General features: G+C 40.8%; 1 protein-coding gene across 1 annotated transcript in view; it reads left to right on the top strand.

Annotated features, from left to right (window-relative positions):
- LOC135197860 (ubiquilin-1-like) overlaps positions 1-23,636 on the top strand; it is a 130,303-nt gene that overhangs the window by 49,404 nt on the left and 57,263 nt on the right. Inside the window, exon 3 of the mRNA XM_064225041.1 lies at positions 20,412-20,818. Within this exon, the coding sequence (XP_064081111.1) occupies positions 20,412-20,818 (407 nt within the window). The remainder of the gene's footprint in view (positions 1-20,411; positions 20,819-23,636) is intronic.

Raw genomic sequence — 23,636 nt, 5'->3', positions numbered from 1 at the left:
ATTTGCCTTCGGGCAATGAAGTTATTGCTTCAGAAGGTATTGCCCTTTCTTCCATCATGGAGTCGATTCGTGCACTAGAATCGAAAGTGAGTGCATTGAAGACCACAGTGAAGTGTAGTGGAAACATTAGTGCCCCTAGTGTAGTGGAGGGGGCGTCAGATCGGTCCCATAGTGCCTCTAGGAATAGTAGACCTCTGTCGGACTCCCAGGATTCAGGGAATGAACATGTCGAAAACCGAAAAAGGGCTACGGGAAATTCCCACCGGTCTGGCGGCCCTTCAGCAGATCCTGTGGACGCTTCCCAGGCTGCCGAAGCGTGTGATCGAGCACGGATATTGAAGGAGTGCTTTTCGTCCTCTGAGGCGTCCTCTCCTTACCGGGGATGGAGCTCTCAGAGGGCCTCTCACGAGGAGAACAAGTTTGACACTAGGTGCCGCACAGGCGGCCAGCGTCTTTCTCGTCCTCTTAGGAGAGGTTTTAAGGAAGGGGACGCTTCACGTCCTACTTCTCATCCTGTTCTTTCATCATCACCCGAACACTTCGAAGAATTGACGCCTAAGAAGAGAGGCAGGACGTCTTCTGATGAGGACGCTTTTGAGAACTATCATCGTCTTAGAGTTCGAAGGAAGAAGAGGGCTTCAATTCGCCCTTCTTCGCATATGATGAGTCCTTCTCCTGAACGTGGAACTTCACCATCTAATGATTGTCGGCTTTCTTCGCAAGGGGAGAAGAGGAGCCCCAAAGACGTAGAAAGGATCTTTGGCTTCCTGTTAAAAGATCAAAACAACCCTTGTCGGCTTCGCCTCGTTCCTTAGCCTCCCCTTCATCATCCTCTTCTGGATTCTTCAGACTCGACCGAGAACATGCAAGTGTTTCCGGAGAGAGAGTTTCCAGAAGTGGGAATGCGGACAGAAGCGTTAGGTGTCGCACAGGCGGCCCTCGCTTTTGTCAGAACGATCAAGAGAAGCCTCGTACTGACGTTCGCCGGACTTCTGCATCAACTCGACGCCTCTATCATGAGAGAGCCTACTAGAGTCCAGCGGGATCGGAAGCTTTCATTGACAGACGCGCGACTTCCTGCGAGTCCTAAGTCTCGCTCCCTTAGCAAGGGCGCTCGCGATGACGATAGACGCCCGACTAATCGGGATTCTCAGAAAGATAAACGTACTCAACTGAGAGGAGATCGACAGGAATCCCGCAAAGAGGCTTTTGAAGAACCTTTGCCTCTAATGACTTCGAAAGACAAGGCTTTACAAGAGAGTCTTAAGCTTTCAAAGACAACAGCGGATCATTCGCGCATTGTCTTGTCTATTCCTTCAGCGGATAGAAGCTCCCCCTTACGAACAAAGCCTCAAAGGAGAAGCGCTTCCTGTTTAGCTAAAGAAACTTCGGACCGTCAAGATCAAGGAGAGTCTTCTAACGATACGCATCCTGCAGAAGAGGAAAAGCCTTCAGAAGCATCTACGGATTATAGCACGTTAACGCGCTTACTGAAGGAATTCTTTTCGGAAAAATTCCAAGCATCAGTTCCTCTCTCACCGCCATCGCAACTGTCCTCATCCAAGACGAGAAAAGCTCCGGGTTTTGTTAGGATGGCTTCTTCGCTTTCTACTAAAAGAGCGTTGAAGAGGATGAATGATTGGATGGAATCAAGGAAGACGAAAGGAAAGACGTCCTTTGCGCTTCCTCCAGCTAAGCTAAACGGGAGAGCCGGTAGTATATGGTATGAGACCGGAGAAGAAACAGGGTTGAGACTCCCTTCGTCTGCGCAAGGTGACTTCTCAAACCTGGTCGAAGCACCGAGGAGATCTTACCTGTCCTCGGCTAAGGTTTCATGGACTATGCCTGAAATAGATCACCATTTAAAAGGACTGTATAGGACGTTGGAAGTATTTAACTTCCTAGACTGGTGCTTAGGAGCTTTAGGTCTGCAAGCTAAGAGCCCAGAATCATTGTCACTAGAAGAATTATCGAGCGTCCTGTCATGTATGGATAAAGCAGTAAGGGATGGCTCAGATGAGTTAGCTGCCCACTTTACTACGGGAATATTAAAGAAACTAGCGCTTTTCTGCAGTTTTACTGCTAAATCAGTTTCTCCTACGCAGAAAGCGGAGTTATTATTTGCCCCCTTTTCTTCCCATCTTTTTCCTGAAAATATGGTAAAGGATTTATCTGTGAACCTGAAAGAGAAAGCGACACAGGATTTGCTGTCTCAATCATCTAGACTTCCGAGTAGCTCAAGTACCAAAGAAGAATTTTAAGCCCTTTCGTGGCAGAGCACCATCAAGAGCTTCTACACAAGGAAGGGGCTTTGCTAGAGGCAGAACCCCCGCAAAGCAAAGGGGAAAGAAGTGACAACCTTGCCCTTCAGGCACCGGTGGGAGGGAGACTTTCTCTCTTCGCAGAGGCTTGGAGAGCAAGGGGGACGGACGCCTGGTCCCTCAAGATTATAGAGAAGGATACAAAATTCCCTTCTCTCCATGCCTCCGTTGAGCATGAAGCCTATAGACCTGTCACCATCTTATCAGCCGCAGAAGCAACAGATTCTACTCGATTTTTTAGATCAAATGATCGAGAAAAGAGCCGTAGAACGAGTGCTCTTGACAGATTCCCCAGGCTTCTACAACAGGTTATTCCTGGTTCCGAAGCAGTCTGGGGGATGGAGGCCTGTCCCAGATGTAAGCAGTCTGAAACTTTTCGTGAAGAAAGAAAGCTTCAAAATGGAAACATCGCAATCGGTCCTGGGGGCCTTGAGACCAGGGGATTGGATGGTGTCATTAGATCTCCAAGACGCTTACTTCCATGTCCCCATCCATCCCCAGTCCAGGAAGTTTCTCAGGTTCATTTTAAGAGGACAGGTCTTCCAGTTCAGAGCTCTATGCTTCGGACTGAGCACAGCTCCCATGATTTTCACTTTTCTCATGCGGAATGTGGCAAAGTGGCTTCACCTCTCGAAGATACGAGTCTCCCTTTACCTGGATGACTGGCTCATACGGTCGTCATCGAGAGCAAGGTGTCTGGAGGACCTTCAGACTACGTTACTGTTGGCAAAATCTTTAGGCCTCCTGATCAATTACGAAAAGTCCCATCTGACCCTAACACAGTCCATCGTGTATCTGGGGATTCAGATGGATTCAGTGGCTTTTCGGGCTTTTCCGTCGCTAGAACGTCAGCAGAAAGGCTTAGAAAAAGTGTCAGCCTTCTTGGAGAAGGAAACATGCTCGGCGAAGGAATGGATGAGTCTGCTGGGGACCATTTCTTCGCTGGAGAAGTTTGTTTCTCTAGGGAGACTACATCTCAGGCCCCTACAGTTTTTCCTAGCAGAAAATTGGCAGGACAGACAAAACCTAGAAGAGAATTTGAGAATATCCCCGTTGGTCAAGAAATACCTAGAGTGGTGGCTCGATCCCACCAAGATGTCGAAAGGAGTGTCCCTCTGTCTTCAGAGCCCCGACCTAGTGTTATTTACAGACGCGTCTATGACAGGCTGGGGAGCAACTCTAGGAAAGGAGGAAGTGTCAGGCCTCTGGAGAAAAGAACAGAAGCCTTGGCACATCAACCTCAAGGAGTTGGATGCAATTCGCTTAGCACTTCTAGCCTTTCAAGAACGAGTCATAGGCCGAGTTGTTCAGATCAACGCGGACAGCACCACGGCCCTTTCTTATATCAAGAAACGGGGGGGACACACTCGTTCTCTCTACAAGATAGCGAGAGAAATCCTGTTATGGTCAGAAGAGAGGAACATAACTCTCCTGACAAGATTTGTTTCAGGAGTCCATAACGTCAGAGCAGACATTTTAAGCCGTCGAAATCAATTGATTTTAACAGAATGGACTCAGCACATATCTGCCAACAGTTATGGAAACTATGGGGACGACCAATAGTGGACCTCTTCGCGACTTCGAAAACGAAGAGACTGCCCCTTTACTGTTCTCCGATCATCGACCCGGAAGCAGTAGCAGTAGACGCAATGCTTTGGGACTGGACGGGGTATGATGTATAACGCCTTTTCCCCATTCAAACTTCTGGGAGAAGTAACAAGGAAGTTAGCAGCGTCAGAAGGAACAAGGATGACACTGGTCGCACCATTCTGGCCAGCAAGCGATTGGTTTACAGAGGTCATGTCCCTACTAGTGGACTTTCCAAGAATCCTACCAGTAAGAGCTGATCTTCTCAAACAGCCCCACTTCGAGAGATATCACCAAAACCCGTTCGCTCTGAGTCTGACTGCATTCAGACTATCAAGAAACTGGCAAGAGCGAGAGGGTTTTCAGGGGCGGTGGCAAAAGCTATCGCCACCGCGAGAAGAGCTTCCTTTCAATCTGTCTACCAGTCTAAGTGGGCTGTTTTTAGAAGATGGTGTAGGAAAGAGGGCATTTCCTCCTCCAAGACCTCTGTGAGCCAAATCGCCGATTTCCTGTTCCATCTAAGGAATGTAGACAAGCTTGCAGTATCAACAATTAGAGGATACAAGAGTATGCTGTCAACAGTCTTCCGTCATAGAGGCCTAGATTTGACGAATGATAGGGATCTTCACGATCTTCTGAGATCCTTCGAAACATCAAAGGTTCCACAGGTTAAGACACCTTCGTGGAATTTGGACATAGTTCTAAAAATTTTAATGGCGAGTCCCTTTGAACCTTTGCACGAGGCTTCGCTGAAAGATTTAACGAAGAAGGCCCTCTTTCTAACCACCCTAGCCACTGCGAAGAGGGTGAGTGAGATTCAAGCAATTAGCAAAAATGTTGGATTTAGGGGACACAATGCAGTCTGTTCCTTGAGTCCTTCCTTTTTAGCTAAAAACTAAAATCCTTCCAATCCCTGACCCAAGAACTTTGATATCAAGGGATTAGCAGGGATCGTTGGTCGGGAGCCAGAAAGAGTCCTGTGCCCTGTCAGAGCTCTAAAATTCTATCTGGATAGAACAAAACAAATTAGAGGTCAATCGGACAATCTTTGGTGTTCTGTGAAAAGACCTGATTTACCAATGTCTAAGAACGCCTTAGCGTTCTTGAGAAGCACCATCAGGGAGGCCCATTTGTCCTGCCCAGATAGTGATCTGAAAATTCTGAAAGTCAATGCTCATGAAGTTAGAGCTGTCGCAACTTCGATGGCATTTCAGAAGAATATGGCGCTCAGCGACATTGTGAGCACCACATTTTGGCGAAGCAACTCCGTGTTCGCTTCACACTACCTCAGGGATGTGAAAGTGACATATGAGAACTGCTTTTCGCTTGGACCATACATATCAGCAGATTCAGTTTTGGGTACGGGAAGTGGCATGAATCCTATCCTTTAGAAAATGGATAGGTGTGCTTTTGTTTTATGGTTGTTGGTTTTTTGGTTGTAGGGTCGACCGCTAGAGGCGGACTTCCCTTTATTTTAGCCTTAAAGTTTCGGGGACTAACTTTGCTAGGCTAGGTCAGGTGGTGGTTTTTCTTTGCTTCGCTGCCCTTAAAGTATGGTCAATATGGTCTAGACACATTGTGGTCGCGCCCCCGTTGTCAGATCATCTAGATCTCGCCAGCTATACAGGTCACGTCCTTGCTGGAGACTCTACTATGAGATTCAGGGCCTCTGTAACACGGTTTTTTCGCAATAACTTTTTATCTATGCATTTCATAAATATAATGCTTATTCAGAATACATATTATATCAACACACAAATTTTGAGTGTATTCTGCACTACGTAGGTTGAATAAATTTGGTACTTACAATGTAAAAGTGACCTTTTTTGAAGACGGGCCAACTTACTCAGAGAAAAGGTTTCGAACGCACTCGTTACGTAACTTATGACATCATTTCTTCCCTCTTTCTCGATGGATGATTGGCTATACGTAACGAAGGCTAAACCTCTGGCAACAATGTCATACAAATTTAAATAAAAGCAAAGCAGTACACCTTTATGAACTCTGGAACCTCTCCACTGATAATTGTCATAATGAACAAACCAACAAAATATGTTAATAGATACAAAAACTCTCTGATTATTAGTCTAACTCCCAAAATAAGTTTCCAAAGAAATTACAGTCTACTTTATAGGTCACAATCAGATTGACAAGATGTAGGGAATAGTTGGTAATTACCAAAAACATAGTAGACAAGCTTGATTTGATAACTGCTATATCCAATTTCAAGCACTTTTTATTTATTGGCTATCTACCTATTTACTGAAAAAAAAAATAGCCGGTACCGTATATTGGCTTTAAATCTTCACCAATAATTATCGTCAGAATGGTGACTTCATGAGGCTCCACCCACTTTCGCCTGGTTATAATTCAGGATAACACTGAAGGCTACCATGGGCATTGTTGGATTAGAAAATTTAACTACTGGCTATAAAAACTAATTTCTCGAGTAGTTGTAAGGAGTGCTAAATGATCCTCAAGGATCCCAGCACTAGTCTAAACGTTTAATTCATGTATATTACTGCTATACTGTTGCGGCACTACTGCTACAGTAGTATTACTACGCTAGCACTGATACCCCGCCCACATCTATGTATCGTTCCGCCATTCATAAAGTCTTTGGGTTTCAGAGCCGATGGAATTTCTGTCTGGTGGATGGGCGGGGCAATATTTAGTCAAAACGTGTTTGTTTACCTTGCTTACGTAATGAATGTTTTTCGACTCTTGGCTCGTAATCATTGGCCATGGCGTCGGCTGGATCATTTTTACTCTATAAAAATTAAAACTATCGGGTTTAGGTTATTGATAATGCTGACAAAATTTGTGTGTGGTTGTAAAATATACATATGTCAACTTTCAGCTACATCCGATGCTTTGACAAGGAGCAAAGTCCAAAAAACCGTGTTACAGAGACCCTGAATCTCATAGTAGTAAAGCAAAAGCAGACTTGGGTGACAGTAATCACGAAGTCAGCTATGCTAACAGGTAAGGAACCAAGATGTCTATCATCTGCATGTGAAATGTTTCCCAAAATCCTTTTATTCTGTCCCTCCCCACCTCCAATGGTGGGAATCAGCTATATATATATCTGACAGGTAAGTGTCATGAACAAAATGATATTGTTATGATACAATAAAGTTTGTTCATACTTACCTGGCAGATATATATAATCAAGTACCCGCCCAGCCTCCCCTCGGGGACAGTGACATTAAAAAATCTGAATAGAAAATGGGAATGGTTCCTGACACCCGCCTCCCAGCGGCGGGAATGGGTACTAACCACCTGGCCGACCACTGCGTTTGCCGGGAGTTTTGAAATTCTGTCGGACTTCGGAGAATACAGCTATATATATATCTGCCAGGTAAGTATGAACAAACTTTATTGTATCATAACAATATCATTTTTAATGATAAAAATGATTTACAGCATACTTCTAATGTAGTTATCTATTAAGCTCATTTCAGGCTGTGCCCCATACTGAGCATAATAGGTCTCTCTCTCTCTCTCTCTCTCTCTCTCTCTCTCTCTCTCTCTCTCTCTCTCTCTCTCTCTCTCTCTCTCTCTGAACACCTGAGTTAGCCCTGGTCACTGACCAGCCCGAACTATATCCCCACATATTTACCCACTAAGTGGGTAATTTTAACTGTCAGTGTTACCAACGCTGCAGGTAAACCCTAGTCAAATGAGTTACCTGTTACTGTGGGCAACGCTGCTTCAAATACCGGCTGCCAGAGGCCTGTTTCCTCAATTGTTTCTTGTGTGCCATGCTGTGCGGATTAGTCCCACATCAGGCGAATTTTTGGTACAACTTTGGACTGTTATTAAGGTTTTTCTCCCGATTTTACTTTGGATTGGTACTTTGTATTCGCTATGGATAAATTAGAAAATACACGTCTTTGCCGTCTGCAAACGCCTCTGCTTCTGCTTAATCTACAGTGTGACGATCGAGCCTTCTACTGCTGGACATGTTGGTGCTCATTGGTTCTGCACGCCTTGCAACGTAGGTTGAGTACCCTCGCACATGATCAACATTCTTCTTGTTATTTTGTGTAGGAAGGTTCAGTGTAATACCAGTCAGAGATGTTTGTCTTGGTCTGGAGACAAGGAAGCAGAGTTAGTTATCCAAGAAATTTGTGGACAGGTTATCATCTAATATGTTTAGCCTATTTCTAACCTGACGAATAATTTAACTAAAAAATAGAGATAGTTGATTCTAATTGTTCTTTTTCAGCCCCCTGCCTGTTCCAGAACCAGCCCTAACGGGTGCTGGGGGTCATGGAGAACTGCAAGCCTCCGAGTGGGTAGGTTCTGCCGGCCCCCCCTGGTGCGGAGCAGGCAGTGTTGGCAGCAGACTTCCCCTTCCCTCAATGAGTAAGTTCTGAGGAGGATGAAAATTTAGGTCAGATACAGGCAAGTAGGGATAATAGACTACTTAGTGTTCAGGAAGAGAAGTGGAGACTTCTTCAGGTTGGTTTCTATTATAGTTGTTTATAGAGGGACAGTTGGTCTTTAGAGCCTCTTTGGTTTTTCCAGCTTAGAGTTCCTTGCATCAGAAGCTTTCTAGGTCCATGGTTGGTCGTTCAGGGGTGGTTTCCGGTCTGTTGGGTTCTAAAGTGTTGAATACTGCTCCTTCTGGTGATAAATTTTGTTCATCTTGCAATGGTGCCCCCTAGATGCTGACCCCTTGGCGTGGGTAGGGGGCTTAGGGACCAACAGCTGGGCTCTGATGCCTGGTGGGGTTGCTTTCTCACTGGTCCTTGGGGCCCAGCTTCTGATCCAACTAAATTAGTCAGAACTTTTCCTTCTTTCTGCAATTTTTTCATTCTTACCACATCCTTCTCCTTCATGTAATATTTTTTTATTAGCATTTTGGATTATTTATGTGGAATTTTCCACTTTTGCTGAAATTTACTGGACCTGTTAAACAGAAAAGATATCATAGCTGGGACTGGGTTTTATATCTGAAGCTAAATAGTGGGAACTGTGGCAGGACCATCAACTGGCCGATAATGTTTGGACCTGAGTGATATCAGGCGGAACTATTTTGCAGGGCTGGACCACGGATTCCAGGGGGATCTAGTTTTGCGTATAGGACTCTCGGCATTCTGTCTGGTTTGCCCATAATGTGGTTAGAGTGGGGATGATTGTATTCTGGTAATACTCTCAGTCCTATCAAGCGGGTTTGGCTTACACTTGGGCCACTCTAATCATGTTGTGCCATCCCCTGTGGGGTAGGGTAGGGACGCGGGCATTTGGGAGTCGGTTCTCACTTGTGCCATTAGTGGAAGAATAAAATTCATGAAAGGCTGATGATATCTTTTTAAGGTTTTCAGGTTTATTTATTTATTTGTTTTTAACTTAAATCTTTATGAAATCAAATAATAAAGATTCAAGTACCCCTGGGCCCTTTGATGGCGGTGAATCGGCACAGTTAATGTCTACTGGAACCTTCCAGTGTAATTACACTGAAACCTTATGCTCCTGTACAGAGTAAAGGGAAATTAAGCAGAGACATGTTTGATATTGGACCTGGAATATTTGAAAAGTCTTATGAAAAGTATGTAACTTTTAATCTGGAAGAAGAGAGTTATGATATTTTTGCTCTATATCGATATATTGTGAATTGTTGTGGCCGAGAGCTTAAAATTTCTTATGAAGGTAGAGGAAAGCTGACGGTGAATCTACCTCAGCCAAAGAAACTGAAAAACTGAAAATATTATCACACCTTGGAGGAGTCAAAGTACAATGTGCAGTACATGCTTTTTGGAATCACTCCAAGGGAATGATATATGCTCCCCAACTGTTGACGTACGCCGAAGAAAAACTTGCAGAGGAATTAAAAGATCAAGGTGTAATAAGAGTTGAGGGAATGAAGAAGAAGGTAAATGGAGTCTTTGTACCACTTCCCAATTTAATTATTACATTTAATTCTACTCGATTACCTACTGTAGTAAAAGCAGCCTGGCTATGTTTCAAGATTAAACAATATATCCCAAGACCGAGGAGATGATTCCATTGTAAAAAATTTGGACATATGTTAGGGTCCTGTAGACAGAAACTGCAAGGCAAGCCAGCCACTTATGTCAAATGCAGTGAACCAGAGCATGGCATTTGTAATAAACAAGCCAGATGTATACATTGTGGAGAAAATCATCCATCATCTTCACTTAATTGTGATGTATACAATATGGAAAAAGAGATTCAAACTTTAAGAGTAACAGAACGTATCCCATTTAGGGAGGCAAAAGAGAAAGTATTGAATCAATATGTTAGACCAGGAATATCCTTTTTCAGTGTCGCTGCCAACCGAAAGAGAAATATAAATGTTAATAAGGATAATTTAAATAAGAAACCTGTGACGACCCATACTCGTGCCCCTTTGGAGGCAGCGCCAAATGTTGCTGGCGCTCCTCCCTCTTTGGAGGCTGTGCCAGTGATTTCTGGTGCTCTTGCCTCTCCAGAGGCTGCACCAGTGATTTCTGGGGCTCCTGCCTCTTCGGAGGCTGCGCCAGTGATATCTGATTCTCCTGCCTCCTCGGAGGCCGTGCCAGTGATTTCTGGTACTCCTGCCTCTTCTGAGGTGGTGCCAGTTGATTCTGGCACTCACACCCCTTTGGAGGCGGTGCCAGTGATTTCTGGCACCCTTGCTTCTATGGAAGCAGAACCAGTGATTTCTGGTACACCTTCCTCTGTGGAGGCTGAGTCGGGTATAGCTGGCACTCCCACCACTCTGGAGGCTGTACTATCTGTAAGTGCTTTGGAGGATGCACCAATGTCCAATCCTCACACCCCTCCTCAGGAGACACCAGCTTTGTCTGCTGTTCCTGAGACTGATAACCCTCTAAAAAGGAAGGCAGCCCTAAACAATCGGTCTCCTTCTAGAAAAAAAGAGCAAGGTTGTAAGCTGAAAGCTCTTAAAAGAGGCTCTAATGTAACAGCCTCTAAAGGAAAGTAAAATTCATTAATTTTCTCTAGTGGAACTGTCAGGGATTAAGAGCTAATGGAAAGAATTAAGGCTGCTCATATCAGAGGTGTCTCCTCTTAGTATAGCTCTGCAGGAGACCATGATTGGTAATAATACATTCCCCAGCCCACAAGAGTATACATCCTATTATTCCACCTATAATTTAAATATTGGAAGCCATGATGGTGGTGTTTTATATGTTCGAAATGACACCCCTCAAAATCCTATTAGAATCCAATCAGCATTGCAAGTGATAGGTCTGCAGATCCATTTGCAAAGAAAATATACAGTATGCTTTCTCTATCTACAACCTAACGAAGTCTTCCCCATCAATGAATTTAAATCTCTTATTCAACAGTTACCACGTCCTTTTGTTATTTTGGGAGATATGAATAGCAGAAACCCTCTTTGAGGTGACATCATCACCAATCAAAGAGGAAGGCTTAGGTTCCATCATTGAAGATGAAAATGTGGGGATCCTCAACTCGGGGAGTCTATGCATTTTCATGTTCAAACAGGCACATTATCAGCAATTGATTTATCTGTATTTAGTGATGACTGTCTTATTGACTTTAATTGGAAAGCTATAAATGATAGATTTACCAGTGACCATTTTCCAATAGTGGTGATTGTAGCATCAACTCCTCCATCTTCAAGGCTACCCAAATGGAACATTGGTAAAGCTGATTGGTCAACATTCCAGGAGCACAGCTCAATAGATGACTTTGTAATGACTTTCCCTGTGTAGATGACGCTCTTGACTTTTTGAATGCAATAATATTCTCAGCTGGTCTTCAATCTATACCTAGGACTTTGGGCAAATGTGTCCACCGACCAGTTCCTTGGTGGACTTGTAAATGGCAGGAAACGCATAGAACTATGAGCTCTGCCTTCACCAGATACCGCAGACGAAAATGTGAGTATTATCGTGTTGAATTTCAAAAAGCGAGAGCTCATTTTCGCATGGAAATAAGAAAAGCACGAAAAGAATCTTGGACGATATTCATATCTTCACTAAATTCGAAAACTCCTCTGACTCTAGTTTGTAAGAGAGTTAGAAAAATAGCAGGCAAGTTCACTCCTTGTCAACCTCCAGTTATCAAGATCAATGGTTGCGAGGTAGCAGACCCCCAGTTAGTGGCAAATGAGTTCGCTAATCAGTTTGCTAATGTTGCGAAGAAAAATGGTGATAGACCCTATTCAGCTCAAAGACAGATAATGGAGCAGGTCGAAATAGATTTTAATACCTTAAGACATGAGCAATACAATGCTTCTTTTACTATTAGAGAATTTGAATCAGCCTTGAATAAATGTAATGAATCAGCTCCTGGACTGGATGATATAACATATTCAATGATTAAGCATACCCCTGAAAATACCTGACTTTTCATATTAAGCCTAATTAACAGAATTCTGAGAGCATATATTCCCCAAGCTTTGGAGAAGTTAAAATTACTGCCATTTGTGAAACCTGGAAAAGATCCAATCAAGACAGAAAATGATTGTCCTATTGCATTGACATCTTGTTTGTGTAAGATCATGGAAAAAATGGTGAACACACGATTGATGTGGTACTTGGAAAGAGGTAAATATCTGTCGCCTGCTCAGTGTGGTTTTCGGAGTATGCACTCCACAACTGATGTATTGGTACGAATGGAATCTTCAATATATGAAGCTTTTGCCAACAAGCAGCATCACATCACTGTTTTCTTTGATCTAGAGAAGGCTTATGATACAACATGGAGATATGGCATTTTGAGGGTCCTTTATGAATGTAATCTGAGAGGCAATTTGCCCGTGTTTATTAAGGCTTTTTTAAAAAATAGGATATTTCAGGTTCAGGTTGGAGCAACAATGTCAGATGTGTTCAATCAAGAAGGAGTACCACAAGGAAGTGTTTTGAATGTAACCTTGTTCGCCTTGGTAATCAATGGGGTTTCTAAAATAATTCCCCCAGATATAACATATACCCTTTTTGTTGACAACCTATCGATTTCCTTTGCAGCATCAAGGATGGCAGTGGCTGAACGCCGCCTTCAGCTCTGCATTGATAATATAGTAAAGTGGGCTGAGGTTAATGGTTTTAGATTTTCTGCCAGTAAAACGATAACTATGCACTTTTGTCGTATAAGGGGAATCCACCCTAATCCAGATCTGTTCATTCATAGGCAGAGAATTCCATGTGTTGGTGAAACAAGGTTTCTTGGCTTGATTTTTTATAGAAAGCTGACCTGGATTCCACATCTGAAATATATTAAAGCAAAATGCTTGAAAGCAATTAATTTGCTGAAAGTCCTTTCTCACACTTCGTGGGGTGCAGATCAAACTCAGATGTTGACATTATATGAAGCCTTGGTCTTTTCAAAATTAAGTTATGGGTGTGAGGTGTACACTTCTGCGAAGCCAAATAGCCTTAAAATGCTCAACTCAATTCATCATGGAGGAATACGGTTGTGTACTGGAGCATTTAAATCATCTCCCACCGAGAGCATGCTTGTAGATGCTGATGAGGTGCCACTGGTTTGGAGCTGGTATAGATTCCAGAGGCTACCTAAGTCTTTAACCAGCATTTGTATGAGAAATGAAAGGCATTGGCAGTTTTATGAAAGTCGCCCCAAGTAACCTCATCCATTCGCTTTTAGAGTAAATGTCATCGTCCGTGAATTAAATATGCCAAGAATCGAGATTTTACCAGCACAATATTCAGTTAGTCCCCCCTGGAACTTTCCAGTGGTAAAATTTTGTAGATATTTTAATTTTACCAATTTTTAGAACACTCTTTGCAACACGATGACTCCACTGCAGTTTTCACGGATGGCTCAAAGTCAGATGCTGGCGTCGGCTTTGGTGTAGCCTTCCCTGGGTATAGCCTTCCCTGATGTAGAGAGAAGCAGCAGGTTATCATCTGTTGCATCGATTTTTACAGCAGAATTATATGGAATTTTAAAAGGCTTTAAAGGAAGTTTTAATTCGGAGTGAAAATAGTTTTATTATATATTGTGACTTAAGAAGTGTTCTTCAGTCGCTGGAATCTTTTAACCCTCTAAACCCTCTGATTTTAGATATATAGGAAGGGCTGCTTTTACTAAAAAGAAGAGGGAAAGAAATAAAGTTCTGTTGAGTTCCTTCCCATGTTGGGGTGGCTGGGAATGAGAAACCTGACCAACTTGCAAAGTCTGCAGTCAGCTCCCCAGAACCCACAAGATACCTACTACCATATCGGGATCTGTATCCTCTAGTAGGTCAGAGAATTAAAAAATATTGGCAGTCCCAGTGGGAGGATAATTTAACTAATCAAAAAATGCGCAGTATCACTTCATCAGTGTCTCCTTGGTCATATCCATATATGCCAAGGAGACAAGAAACGATGTTGTGCAGATTGAGGATTAGACATACAAGACTTACACATGGGTTATTGGTGTCTCATGAAAATCCTCCGTTCTGCGAGAACTGTAATGTGCCCTTGACTGTGAAACATTTGTTGATTGAATGTCCCAGATTCGGGAATTTGAGACATAGGTTCCTGTCTTGGGGTCGTGACAGAATAGGTAATTTTATCCTAACTACAATTCTAGGAAAGGATTGTAATATAGAGCAGTTATATAAATTTATGGGGGAGGCAGGCCTCCTCAACCAAATTTAAATTATACATAGATCGTCTATGTAAGAACTTTTATGCAAGAATAAAATTTTTATATGCATATATATTTATAGATATTTTTATATGAAATTTATTTAAAATTTAATTTTTTCTATTTAATTTATTTTGGTGTCAATTACCCAGATGTTGTGACACCAGATTTAATAGACACAATCAATCAGCCTTGCAATGGTGGTAAATTTGATCAGGTTTTTAATTTGACTCTACATATACGGTATGGTAATTGTTAATAGTATTAACTAATTCTCGGTTCAATGCATATGGACTTACGATAATTCAGTATGTAGAGAAATTGAATAACAATTAACTATGGCTAGCCTAGTGTTCACGATGATATATCGTATGCATATACAGTAGCCTAGCTTAAAGTATTTGCTTTACTACATATCGATATAGTAATTTTTAATAGTGGCTAATGCTGTAGGTTCAAGGCATTCTGACTTCGGATAATTCAGTACAGGTGTAAATAGAACTCAAAACGAGAATCCGATCTTAGGAAATTCAGTATGAAATTTAATCGAACAGGAATGAAGATCAGATTCTGTTAGACTTTGGCATTATAAGTGTATTACGTATATGTATCATCATATTAGCATAGTATAAATACTAACTCAGCAGTCAGTTTCTCGTTCTGGAATCAGCTGATGGTGAATACGAGTTTGCGTCACCGTATTTAACTCATTCTTGTCCTGGTTGGCTAGCAGGACTGACATAACAGCTCTTCCCCACTTAAGCCATGTTTTTCGTCTTGAGGGAAGGCGTGTTTTTCAACTATGTTGACATTTAACATAGCCAATAATGGAATCTTGTGCCATTAATCAGAAATCATAAGGAATGTGTACGTGTCATTGCTTTCCAAGAATTCCCTCCGGTGACGGAATTCGTTTGTATGACCTCTTCATCTGTTTAGCAGACAAATTGCCGCCAGTAATTACATTATGCTTATGCCAATTACAGTTACAAATATAATTACCAGTCATATTATCAAATTACAGCAACAACTGAAATTAATATTAGTGTAAAGAGTTATATTTAAATTACCTTAAAATATGTAATTGATTCCTTTTCAATTAAATTAATTACACAAGCTTGTCAACACACAATGCGGTTGTAAGGGGGGGGGCGTGGCCTAGGCAGGGAATGATGCCGACCAGTCAATTTCCTTCGCTCCAGATTCAACCATATCACTTGGTCTTGGCTAATGTTTTTGTTCCTAGTTAGCATAAATGAATATCTGAAAACTAAACTTATATGGAAAGAAGTCGTATTGTTCGTCTTATGATGTAATTTAAGTCCCAAATTTGACTAATATGTCTCATTGGAAGCTAGTTTTCCCCTTCATTTAGATTGCGTAAAATTTGGTGATTCCGTTCGTTTTCATTCGTTTTCATAGGTAATACAAGCCTTTCGTTATCAATCTTTTGTCGGTGTGAAAACAACAGTAAATGAGCCCTTTCATGCTAATATAGTTTTCTTTTACCACAGCTGCGTTTGAATTCATACAAAAGCTTGGGAGTTTTTTCCTTGTTGCTGATGCACGTAATATTGTCTTATCAGCTTCAGCTTGAGCAATTCTGAGAGGAATCCTTCATGGGCCATTCCTTGCCAGCCTCATGTGGAAATGTTCCACCTTTCGGTAAAATCACTGTTGCTTTGCGGCCGGACTTTGTCGAGTAGCTCCTGAAAACAAGGTTTTCTCGCCAGGCAGCAGACCAGATGCTTGGCTATCTCAGGAGGTCGTCGTCAGCAGTTTACCGAAAAGAGTAAACCACCTACTATGGCTGGGTTCATCGAACGCTTTCTCTGCACTCCAAATCTCAGTGAGCTGTTATAATGAAAAGGACTTTCTATCTCAGCTTTCAGGAACTGCAGGGCCAACTCCAGGTTGATCCTGCTCTCAAGAGCTGCAGGACCAACTTGGGGTTGATCTTGCTCCTTAAAGGCTCGGACATCTCTTCGTACTGGGAATTAATGGTGTTTAGGAGTGTGGTACAGTCCTATTCAACAAAGGAGCTCAAATATGCAATGTGCAATCTTACTGTGGTCTTGAGTAGTCTCACTTGAGCTCCATGTAAACCACTACGTCAGTAGTCAGTGGGAAATCAGACTCGAGACAGTTTTTCCTGGTTGCATTGACTTTCGAGAGACTTGACTTCATGGCAACATCAAGGGTGAGAGGTTTGTGGTCTTTGAATTGTCCCGATTTTTGTAGGTAAGGCTCAGAAACCCTCGGTTCATGATGAAAGTCTATCTTGTTTTCATTCTTCTCCGGAATAAATGGTGGACAGTGATCCGTAAGAGTTCTTGCTATGTCCTATCAAAGCTCAGCCCCGTTATCTGAGGATTCTCCACCTGGGACCAACGGTGATTGACTTGGTGTTAGCACCGGTCGGTCAATAATGGAGGTTTCCAAGATCCCCTTGACATTCTACCTGCGGGGGTGATTAAAGGCATACTCCTCATTGGATAGTTCTGCCACAGAGTCTGTGCAGGTTAGAGCATATGACATCAGAGGATTGAGTTCCTCGGCAACTAAGAAGAATTTGTCGCTTCATATGGTTTTGAATATTGGTTCCTGGCTTAAGCAGACCACGTTCACCTCCTTTCTGGACATTGCCTACAGGTCCTAGGACACTTTTCCTTCGGACAGTTGGTATCTTACCAAGATGATTGTGTGGGAGAGAATGAGGGAAATGGCTGGTCTCCCTTCTCTTTTCCCTTGTCTTCTTCGTGGCAAGCAGGTTGAAGAATTCCACACGTCATAAGCTGGAACTGGTCTGATACAGTGAGTGTGGCAGCCATACTGATTACAGTATTTGTGTATTCCTATACAAATAACAAATCTGTTTCTCAGTAGCACTTACTCTTCTCTCTAACAAGGGGAGAGAGGAGTGGTAACAAATCCCTGTGGCATATGTAATTTGTTGCTTGAACAGACAAAATTCTTTTTACCTTCCACTAATACAGTGAATCTGGACATCATTCATTGTGTTTCATCCCAGAAAGATGAGTTTTTTAGATACTCATTTATCTATTCACTCATGGGCTCAGATCCCTTTCTTAGAACTCTTTGTTTTAAGAAAGGTGGTCAGGCGGGCTGAATCCCCAGCCAGTTCTGGATACTTGTACCTCCCTCTAAGTATAAGTCTATCCAATTGTTAAGACCAAAGGTTTGTTCTGCATATGAACAAATGACAAATTTTTTAATCAACTTGTATTTTTCATAGCTAACAACCCTGAGGTCTTAACGTTAATTGCCTGCCTGTAGTTGCCCCTCTCATGTATCCTGGGTTGGAAGAAAGACTGATATTTTGCTGGGGTATGATCTTGGTAGATGACCAAGCATCCACTCTGTATATGCATGATTGCCAGATGCTACAGATTTCTTGTTTTACAATCTTTGATTGTTTTTACCAGTTTTCCAGCTAGTGCTAGAAGATTATCCTATTGTTAAGACTTCAAGTTAGTAAGCTATGAAAAATACAAATTGATTTTAAAATTTGTCATTTCATAGTGCAACTGTGAGGTTTTTCTCCTGTTTCAGCTTTCAAACATTTTTACTCTCAATTTCCAGCACTTAGCCTATGTCTTGAATTCTATATTCCATTCCACTCTAGGGTCTGTTTAGGTCCATTTGCTCAGGGTTCATATGGTATATTATGTTGACTATGGGATGATCCTGTGGTGGAATTTGGACGTTTTTATCATGATCTTTGGATTGTGATAAACTGGGAAAAGTTGGACCTTTAGCCAAAGTAGTGAATCAAGTACCTAGGCATGCTGATCTAAAAGGTAACAGCAAGTTTAGGGAGTGGGTCAGAGCAGTTTACATATATCTTAACAGGAACAACCATGTGGTTAGAAGAGAGAACCCTCCTTGTGGGAGCTCAGTTGAACTTTCCACATCTGGAGCTGCTGCTTTTCTTGAGCATAGTGAAGGATGGGTTGGGCTTGTTCACTTAGGGTGTTTGTACACGGAACAATTCTTATCTGCATATCAACATTCTGTAAATAGGCACAATGCTCAAAGTAGTGCTGATGAGGGACAGCTCTTCCATAGTGGCATGTGTCAACAATGTGGAGATGTTCTTCTTCCCCTTCTGTCAGTTGGTTGGGCAGGCCTATGAGTGGGCAGTTCATGTCCATTGAACAATTATAGCCAGAGCTGTTAGATCATGTGCCTTTCCTTTCTTCAGCCTGATCCATACGTTGATCACACTCAGTCTCAGGATGATCTTGGTGGCTCCTCATTGCTCACTAGCTGATTAGTATCTTGGTCTGCTTGACTTCCTTGTCAAGAATTAGAGAGTTATTTTCATGGCCTTGTAACTGAGGTACTGCTAGTCTGTGGAATCACTTTTGCTTTATGGCTGGAGACTTTCCAGGAGCTTCTTTAAATGAGGGTTTTTCTCAAAGAACTGCACAATATTTTTGTTGCTGCCCTATAGTATGTCTGGTACTGTCCATAAGTTCCTTCTTTTGTCATTGGTGGCATTGAGAAGTTATCATTTGGTGAAGCACTTTGAAGCTGATGGACTTCTCACTTTATCTCTGCCTAAACAAGATATAATTCAGTCCTTTCCCAGCTCCTCCTGGTGAAAGATAATGATAGCCTTTTCAGTTAAGAGAGCCTCAAACAGGTTGTCCACCCTGCAAACTAACCTCAAAAGTTGGATGTGACTCCTGTGCTGTAGACCCACCCAACCACTATTGGATCCCCTGATGGAGGTATTGGATAGCCAATGTGATGTTAGCCTTAGCAAATTGATAGATAAGCTTTATTTTCTCTCTCCCTGGTGCTGTACACATATGAGTTGGTATATCGTCCTTGTTCACTCTGGGTTTGATGCAAACACTCAAAACCCATGAGACCCTAATAACAGATTTGAGATGTTATTTACCCTCCTCCATCAGGGGCTTCGGTGAAGACCAAGAGGAGACACTGTTATTTATTTCCAGGAAGTCTCACTGCACAGGACTTGATATTTTAATCTTGAGGATCGATGACAATTCAGTAGTACTAGCAGGCATAAGAGTTAGGTTCCCAAGAACACCTTGCTTCGTCCTTGGGTGATCTTCAAGTAGGTATTCAAGTTGTTTGGCAAGGATGATGACTATACACTGGGAAACAATTCACAAAGTCAGGGCTATTGCTTTCTGCCTTTCACTTCACATAAAAGACTTTGGGTTACATAAGCAATATTCAGGTCATAGAGGGTGTAGTGCCATCAGTGCACTAGGCGTTACTGAGGTTCATTGCTGCGTCCCTTCTGCCCCTGGCTGCATGTCTATGGAAGTGGGACTAATTCTGTAATCAGTGTAGCATAGGGAAATATGTCATGTCATTGCATTGCCTGGAAACTTTAGGCAGTATTCTCAGTTTATTTCATTCAGAAGCTTTTTTTAGAGGGAAAAAAATAGCATTCAACCAAGTGTAAAAAAAAAAAAGAAAAAAAAAAAAAGTTTTTTTTATCAGGCAATGATTGTACAGTGGCAAAATTGACCATGAGATTCTTACATTAAAACCAGTTTGCTTAACTTGTATTGTAAGTTAGAATCAGAATAAAATATTCATGGCACATTAAATATTGCAATTGCTTCAAATGTCGTTAGAAAAGTTTCCAGGTTTTCTTGGAGAAGCTAATCATAAGTAGTAAAGTAATACAGTAATACATAACTACTGGTTAAAGGCTTGTTAATGCTATTTTACCAATATTGTTGTGTGATATATGCATTTTTGAGAAAATGTGAGCCACAAACCTTCCATAGAGGTTCTTGGATATACTTGTACATAATGGTGCTAGAACATAATCCATATTTTTTTTTTGGTAGACTTGAGTTATCCTAGGTTTTATCAAAAACATTTGATTTCTTGCAGGTGAAAAATTAGATCAGCACAATATCAAAGATGGACTTACTGTTCACCTTGTCATTAAAGGTGGAAGTTCCAATGCCCAACCAAATAACCGTCCTGCCTCTTCTACTACTTCACCAGTAATCCAGAATAATTCTACTGCTGCAAACAATCAAGCTAACACCGCCAACAGTTTTGCTGGCCTTGGTGGTCTGGGTGGGTTAGGGCTTGGTTTAGGAGGCTTAGGAAACTTGGGAGTAGGTAACCCAAATTTCCAAGAACTACAACAAAGAATGCAACGTGAAATGTTAAGCAATCCTGAAATGATGAGACAGATAATGGATAACCCATTTGTTCAGCAACTTATGAATAATCCTGAATACATGAGGGCCATCATTACTTCTAACCCACAGATGCAGCAGTTAATGGAGGTAAGTACATCACCTATTTAGAGCCGTTACTGTAAATTGAATTTTTTTCACATTCAATTCTTTAAACTTTTTTGGTTGCCTTTTTATTTCTCCATTGTAGAATTTTAAAGGTTTGCTTATTATTTCCTTCTGCTTACTTTCGAATTGTGATTACTAAATGTGGCTTAACCCTTAATGAACAGATTGATCCTTGGGAGTAGTAATAACAGGTTTGGGGTGGTGGACAGATTGATCCTGTAGATAAACAATATTACACGCCATTGATTTGGAAAGAATCAGGTGGGAAAGATGTGCCAATACTTTTATAGCCCATAAATTCACTAATGGTAATTTTTACACAGGCTAAAATCACAGATCTGGGCTTCTCAGGGCTTCAGTTCTGCATCCCACATTAAGGGGGAATGTATTGCTTCTGTTTCATCTGACGTCTTTTTGTAAGTTTGCTTGTAAATAAACCAAGGGGTTGCTGTTGGATTTTGTTCTTGTCTTTTACGATAGTATGTCGGTTGTAAATGTAATTTTGCAAAGAAATATTAAAAAAAACATGTACTAATAAAAAAAAGTTGCTGAATCTTTGTTCCCTGTAAATTTACGTAAATATTTTTCAACAAATATGCTGATAATTTATTACTGATTTTATTTCTTATCTGTTTTGATATTGTGTGAGCTGTAATTATAATTTTACAAAATGAAATAAAATTATTTATTAGAAAAAACATAAGTTGGTAAAATTTCTGATATTCTTGTAAAAGAGGTCCCACAAGGGGTTGTAAGTAGTCATTTTCAACTTCTCAAGGAAGGTAGGGAAAATCTTTTAGAATTTTTTTTCTTTAACTATGTGCATTTCCATATCTTACTCTTTCCATTGATGAGCTTTTTTTGTAAATTGGCCGACCTCAAAGTTTAGACCGGCCTGAGGAGCTGTATATCGATATATTTACCTGTTCAGTAAGGGTTAAATTATGAGTTTTACCGTAAGTAGTAAATAGTTGGTCTTTGTGAATTTTTCTCTATTTAATGGATTCGTAGACTATAAGTTATCACTAGTATTGTATGATTTAGTAGACTCTATACATGGCTAACTATAAGTTATCACTATGTTGTATGGTTTCATAGACTTTTTACATGGCTACATATGTTCTTTCTCTTGTGCTATAATTGTTCATTATTCATGAAAATTTATGAGATCATATAACAAAATTAATTTTGTTCAGAGATACTGAAATTTGTGGTGGTTTGAACATGTGGTGAAAAGGGGTTAGAAATATGCAAACTCCTGTAGGAAAGCCAAGAAAATCTGTGCAGCTGAGTTTGAAATTTAAAAAAAATAATTCTGGTGGCTTTTGATGGTTAAGAGGATGCCTTAGACATGTCCACAAACCAGTTTTATGATATTCCCGTGAAATATATAAAGTTAATTGAAACTATCTATGAAAGTAGTTTAAATGTATAGGTTGGAATCTGGTGACATAAGGATTAGTGGTTCATAGTGGGGTGTTGTTGGGTAATTATAAGTTTCTTATCCCATTTCCATTATTCATGGATTTTATTATGAAAAATTTGTAAAAACTTGACAGAAGTATCATGTACAGCTGGTGGTGTTTGGATCAACATCGAAACACTTCAAGATGTAAAAAAACTCCATAATACATAATGTTTTATAAAATCATGGGAATTAAGAAAAAAAAAAGAATAGAAAAGGTGATGAAGACAGGATATACGCAAAGGAATGAATTAATACGAGATAGAGAAGGATTAAAGAGACTGACTTATATTTAGGAACAATTAAATAAAATCCAGTAAAGGTCCTCTTGAGTTGGAATTCAGTGTAAGACTAAAAATGCAAAATCAAGTAATGGACAGGTTGAATGAGATCTGGAAATCATATTGACTGAAATTGTAAAAGATAAATAAGGTCAATCCCAATTGTCTGGTATGATTTGTATTGCTGTATAGACATAATTCATGTTATGGGTGAATCTTATCAACAAGAATGTTCGTAATATGGTAAGTATTTAGGATTAAAATGATGCAACTGCAGTGATTTGCAATTTTCAATGACTAGAAGTGCTCTACTGTTTTTGAGGTTGTGGTTTGAAAAAGACTATAGTCGATTCATTTAAGGTAGATTCTTGTGCCTATAAGACGTTTGTTTTGGCGCCCTCTGATTGGCTGGTAACGGGAGGTAGGCTGCTCGCTCAGTGTGTAAGATTTTCGTTTTGTAGCTTAGAAAACTAGCAATATGTTTCTATTTCTTCATTTATCTCACGTTTTCTGAAAGATAGGAATGTTTTGGTCATACCTAAGGATTTGGTATTAATTGTACACCTAAGTCATATTTTCCTGAAATTAATAAGATAAAACACAAAGGAATTACAACGAGAAAAAGTGAAGAGAGAAACATTTCATTCTTAATACCTGTTTTTATTTATCATCGGATTTTGAATAATTCGTGCGATCAACATAAAATAAAATGCGTGTTTTTACACAATAAAGCCACTCTGAATACGCTTGTGTTTTCAGATTTTAGATACGTGTAATATGTGAAGAGAAAATGAAGAATATGTCTTATCATGTTACATCCATACTTGACTCTGCCTTAAAGGAAGTCAATCTTTCTTAATTCTTTGTTGTTTATCACTTAATTGAGATTATTATTTCATTTCACTCAAATAAGACTCTGACATCTTTTTCGTTTCAAAATATATTCATAAAATAAGATTAGAAACAATATTCTGAAACAACCTGATTAAAGTTTAGGCTGAGTTGAAGAGTGCGAAGTCTGTCCACAGAAATCAATTTCTTTGCTGGACTGAAT

This window comes from Macrobrachium nipponense, chromosome 21, assembly GCF_015104395.2.
Source record: "Macrobrachium nipponense isolate FS-2020 chromosome 21, ASM1510439v2, whole genome shotgun sequence".
In the NCBI taxonomy this organism is placed as follows: domain Eukaryota; kingdom Metazoa; phylum Arthropoda; class Malacostraca; order Decapoda; family Palaemonidae; genus Macrobrachium; species Macrobrachium nipponense.
The sequence above is the reverse complement of the archived record's forward strand: the minus strand, read 5'-3'. Positions and strand labels throughout refer to the sequence as shown.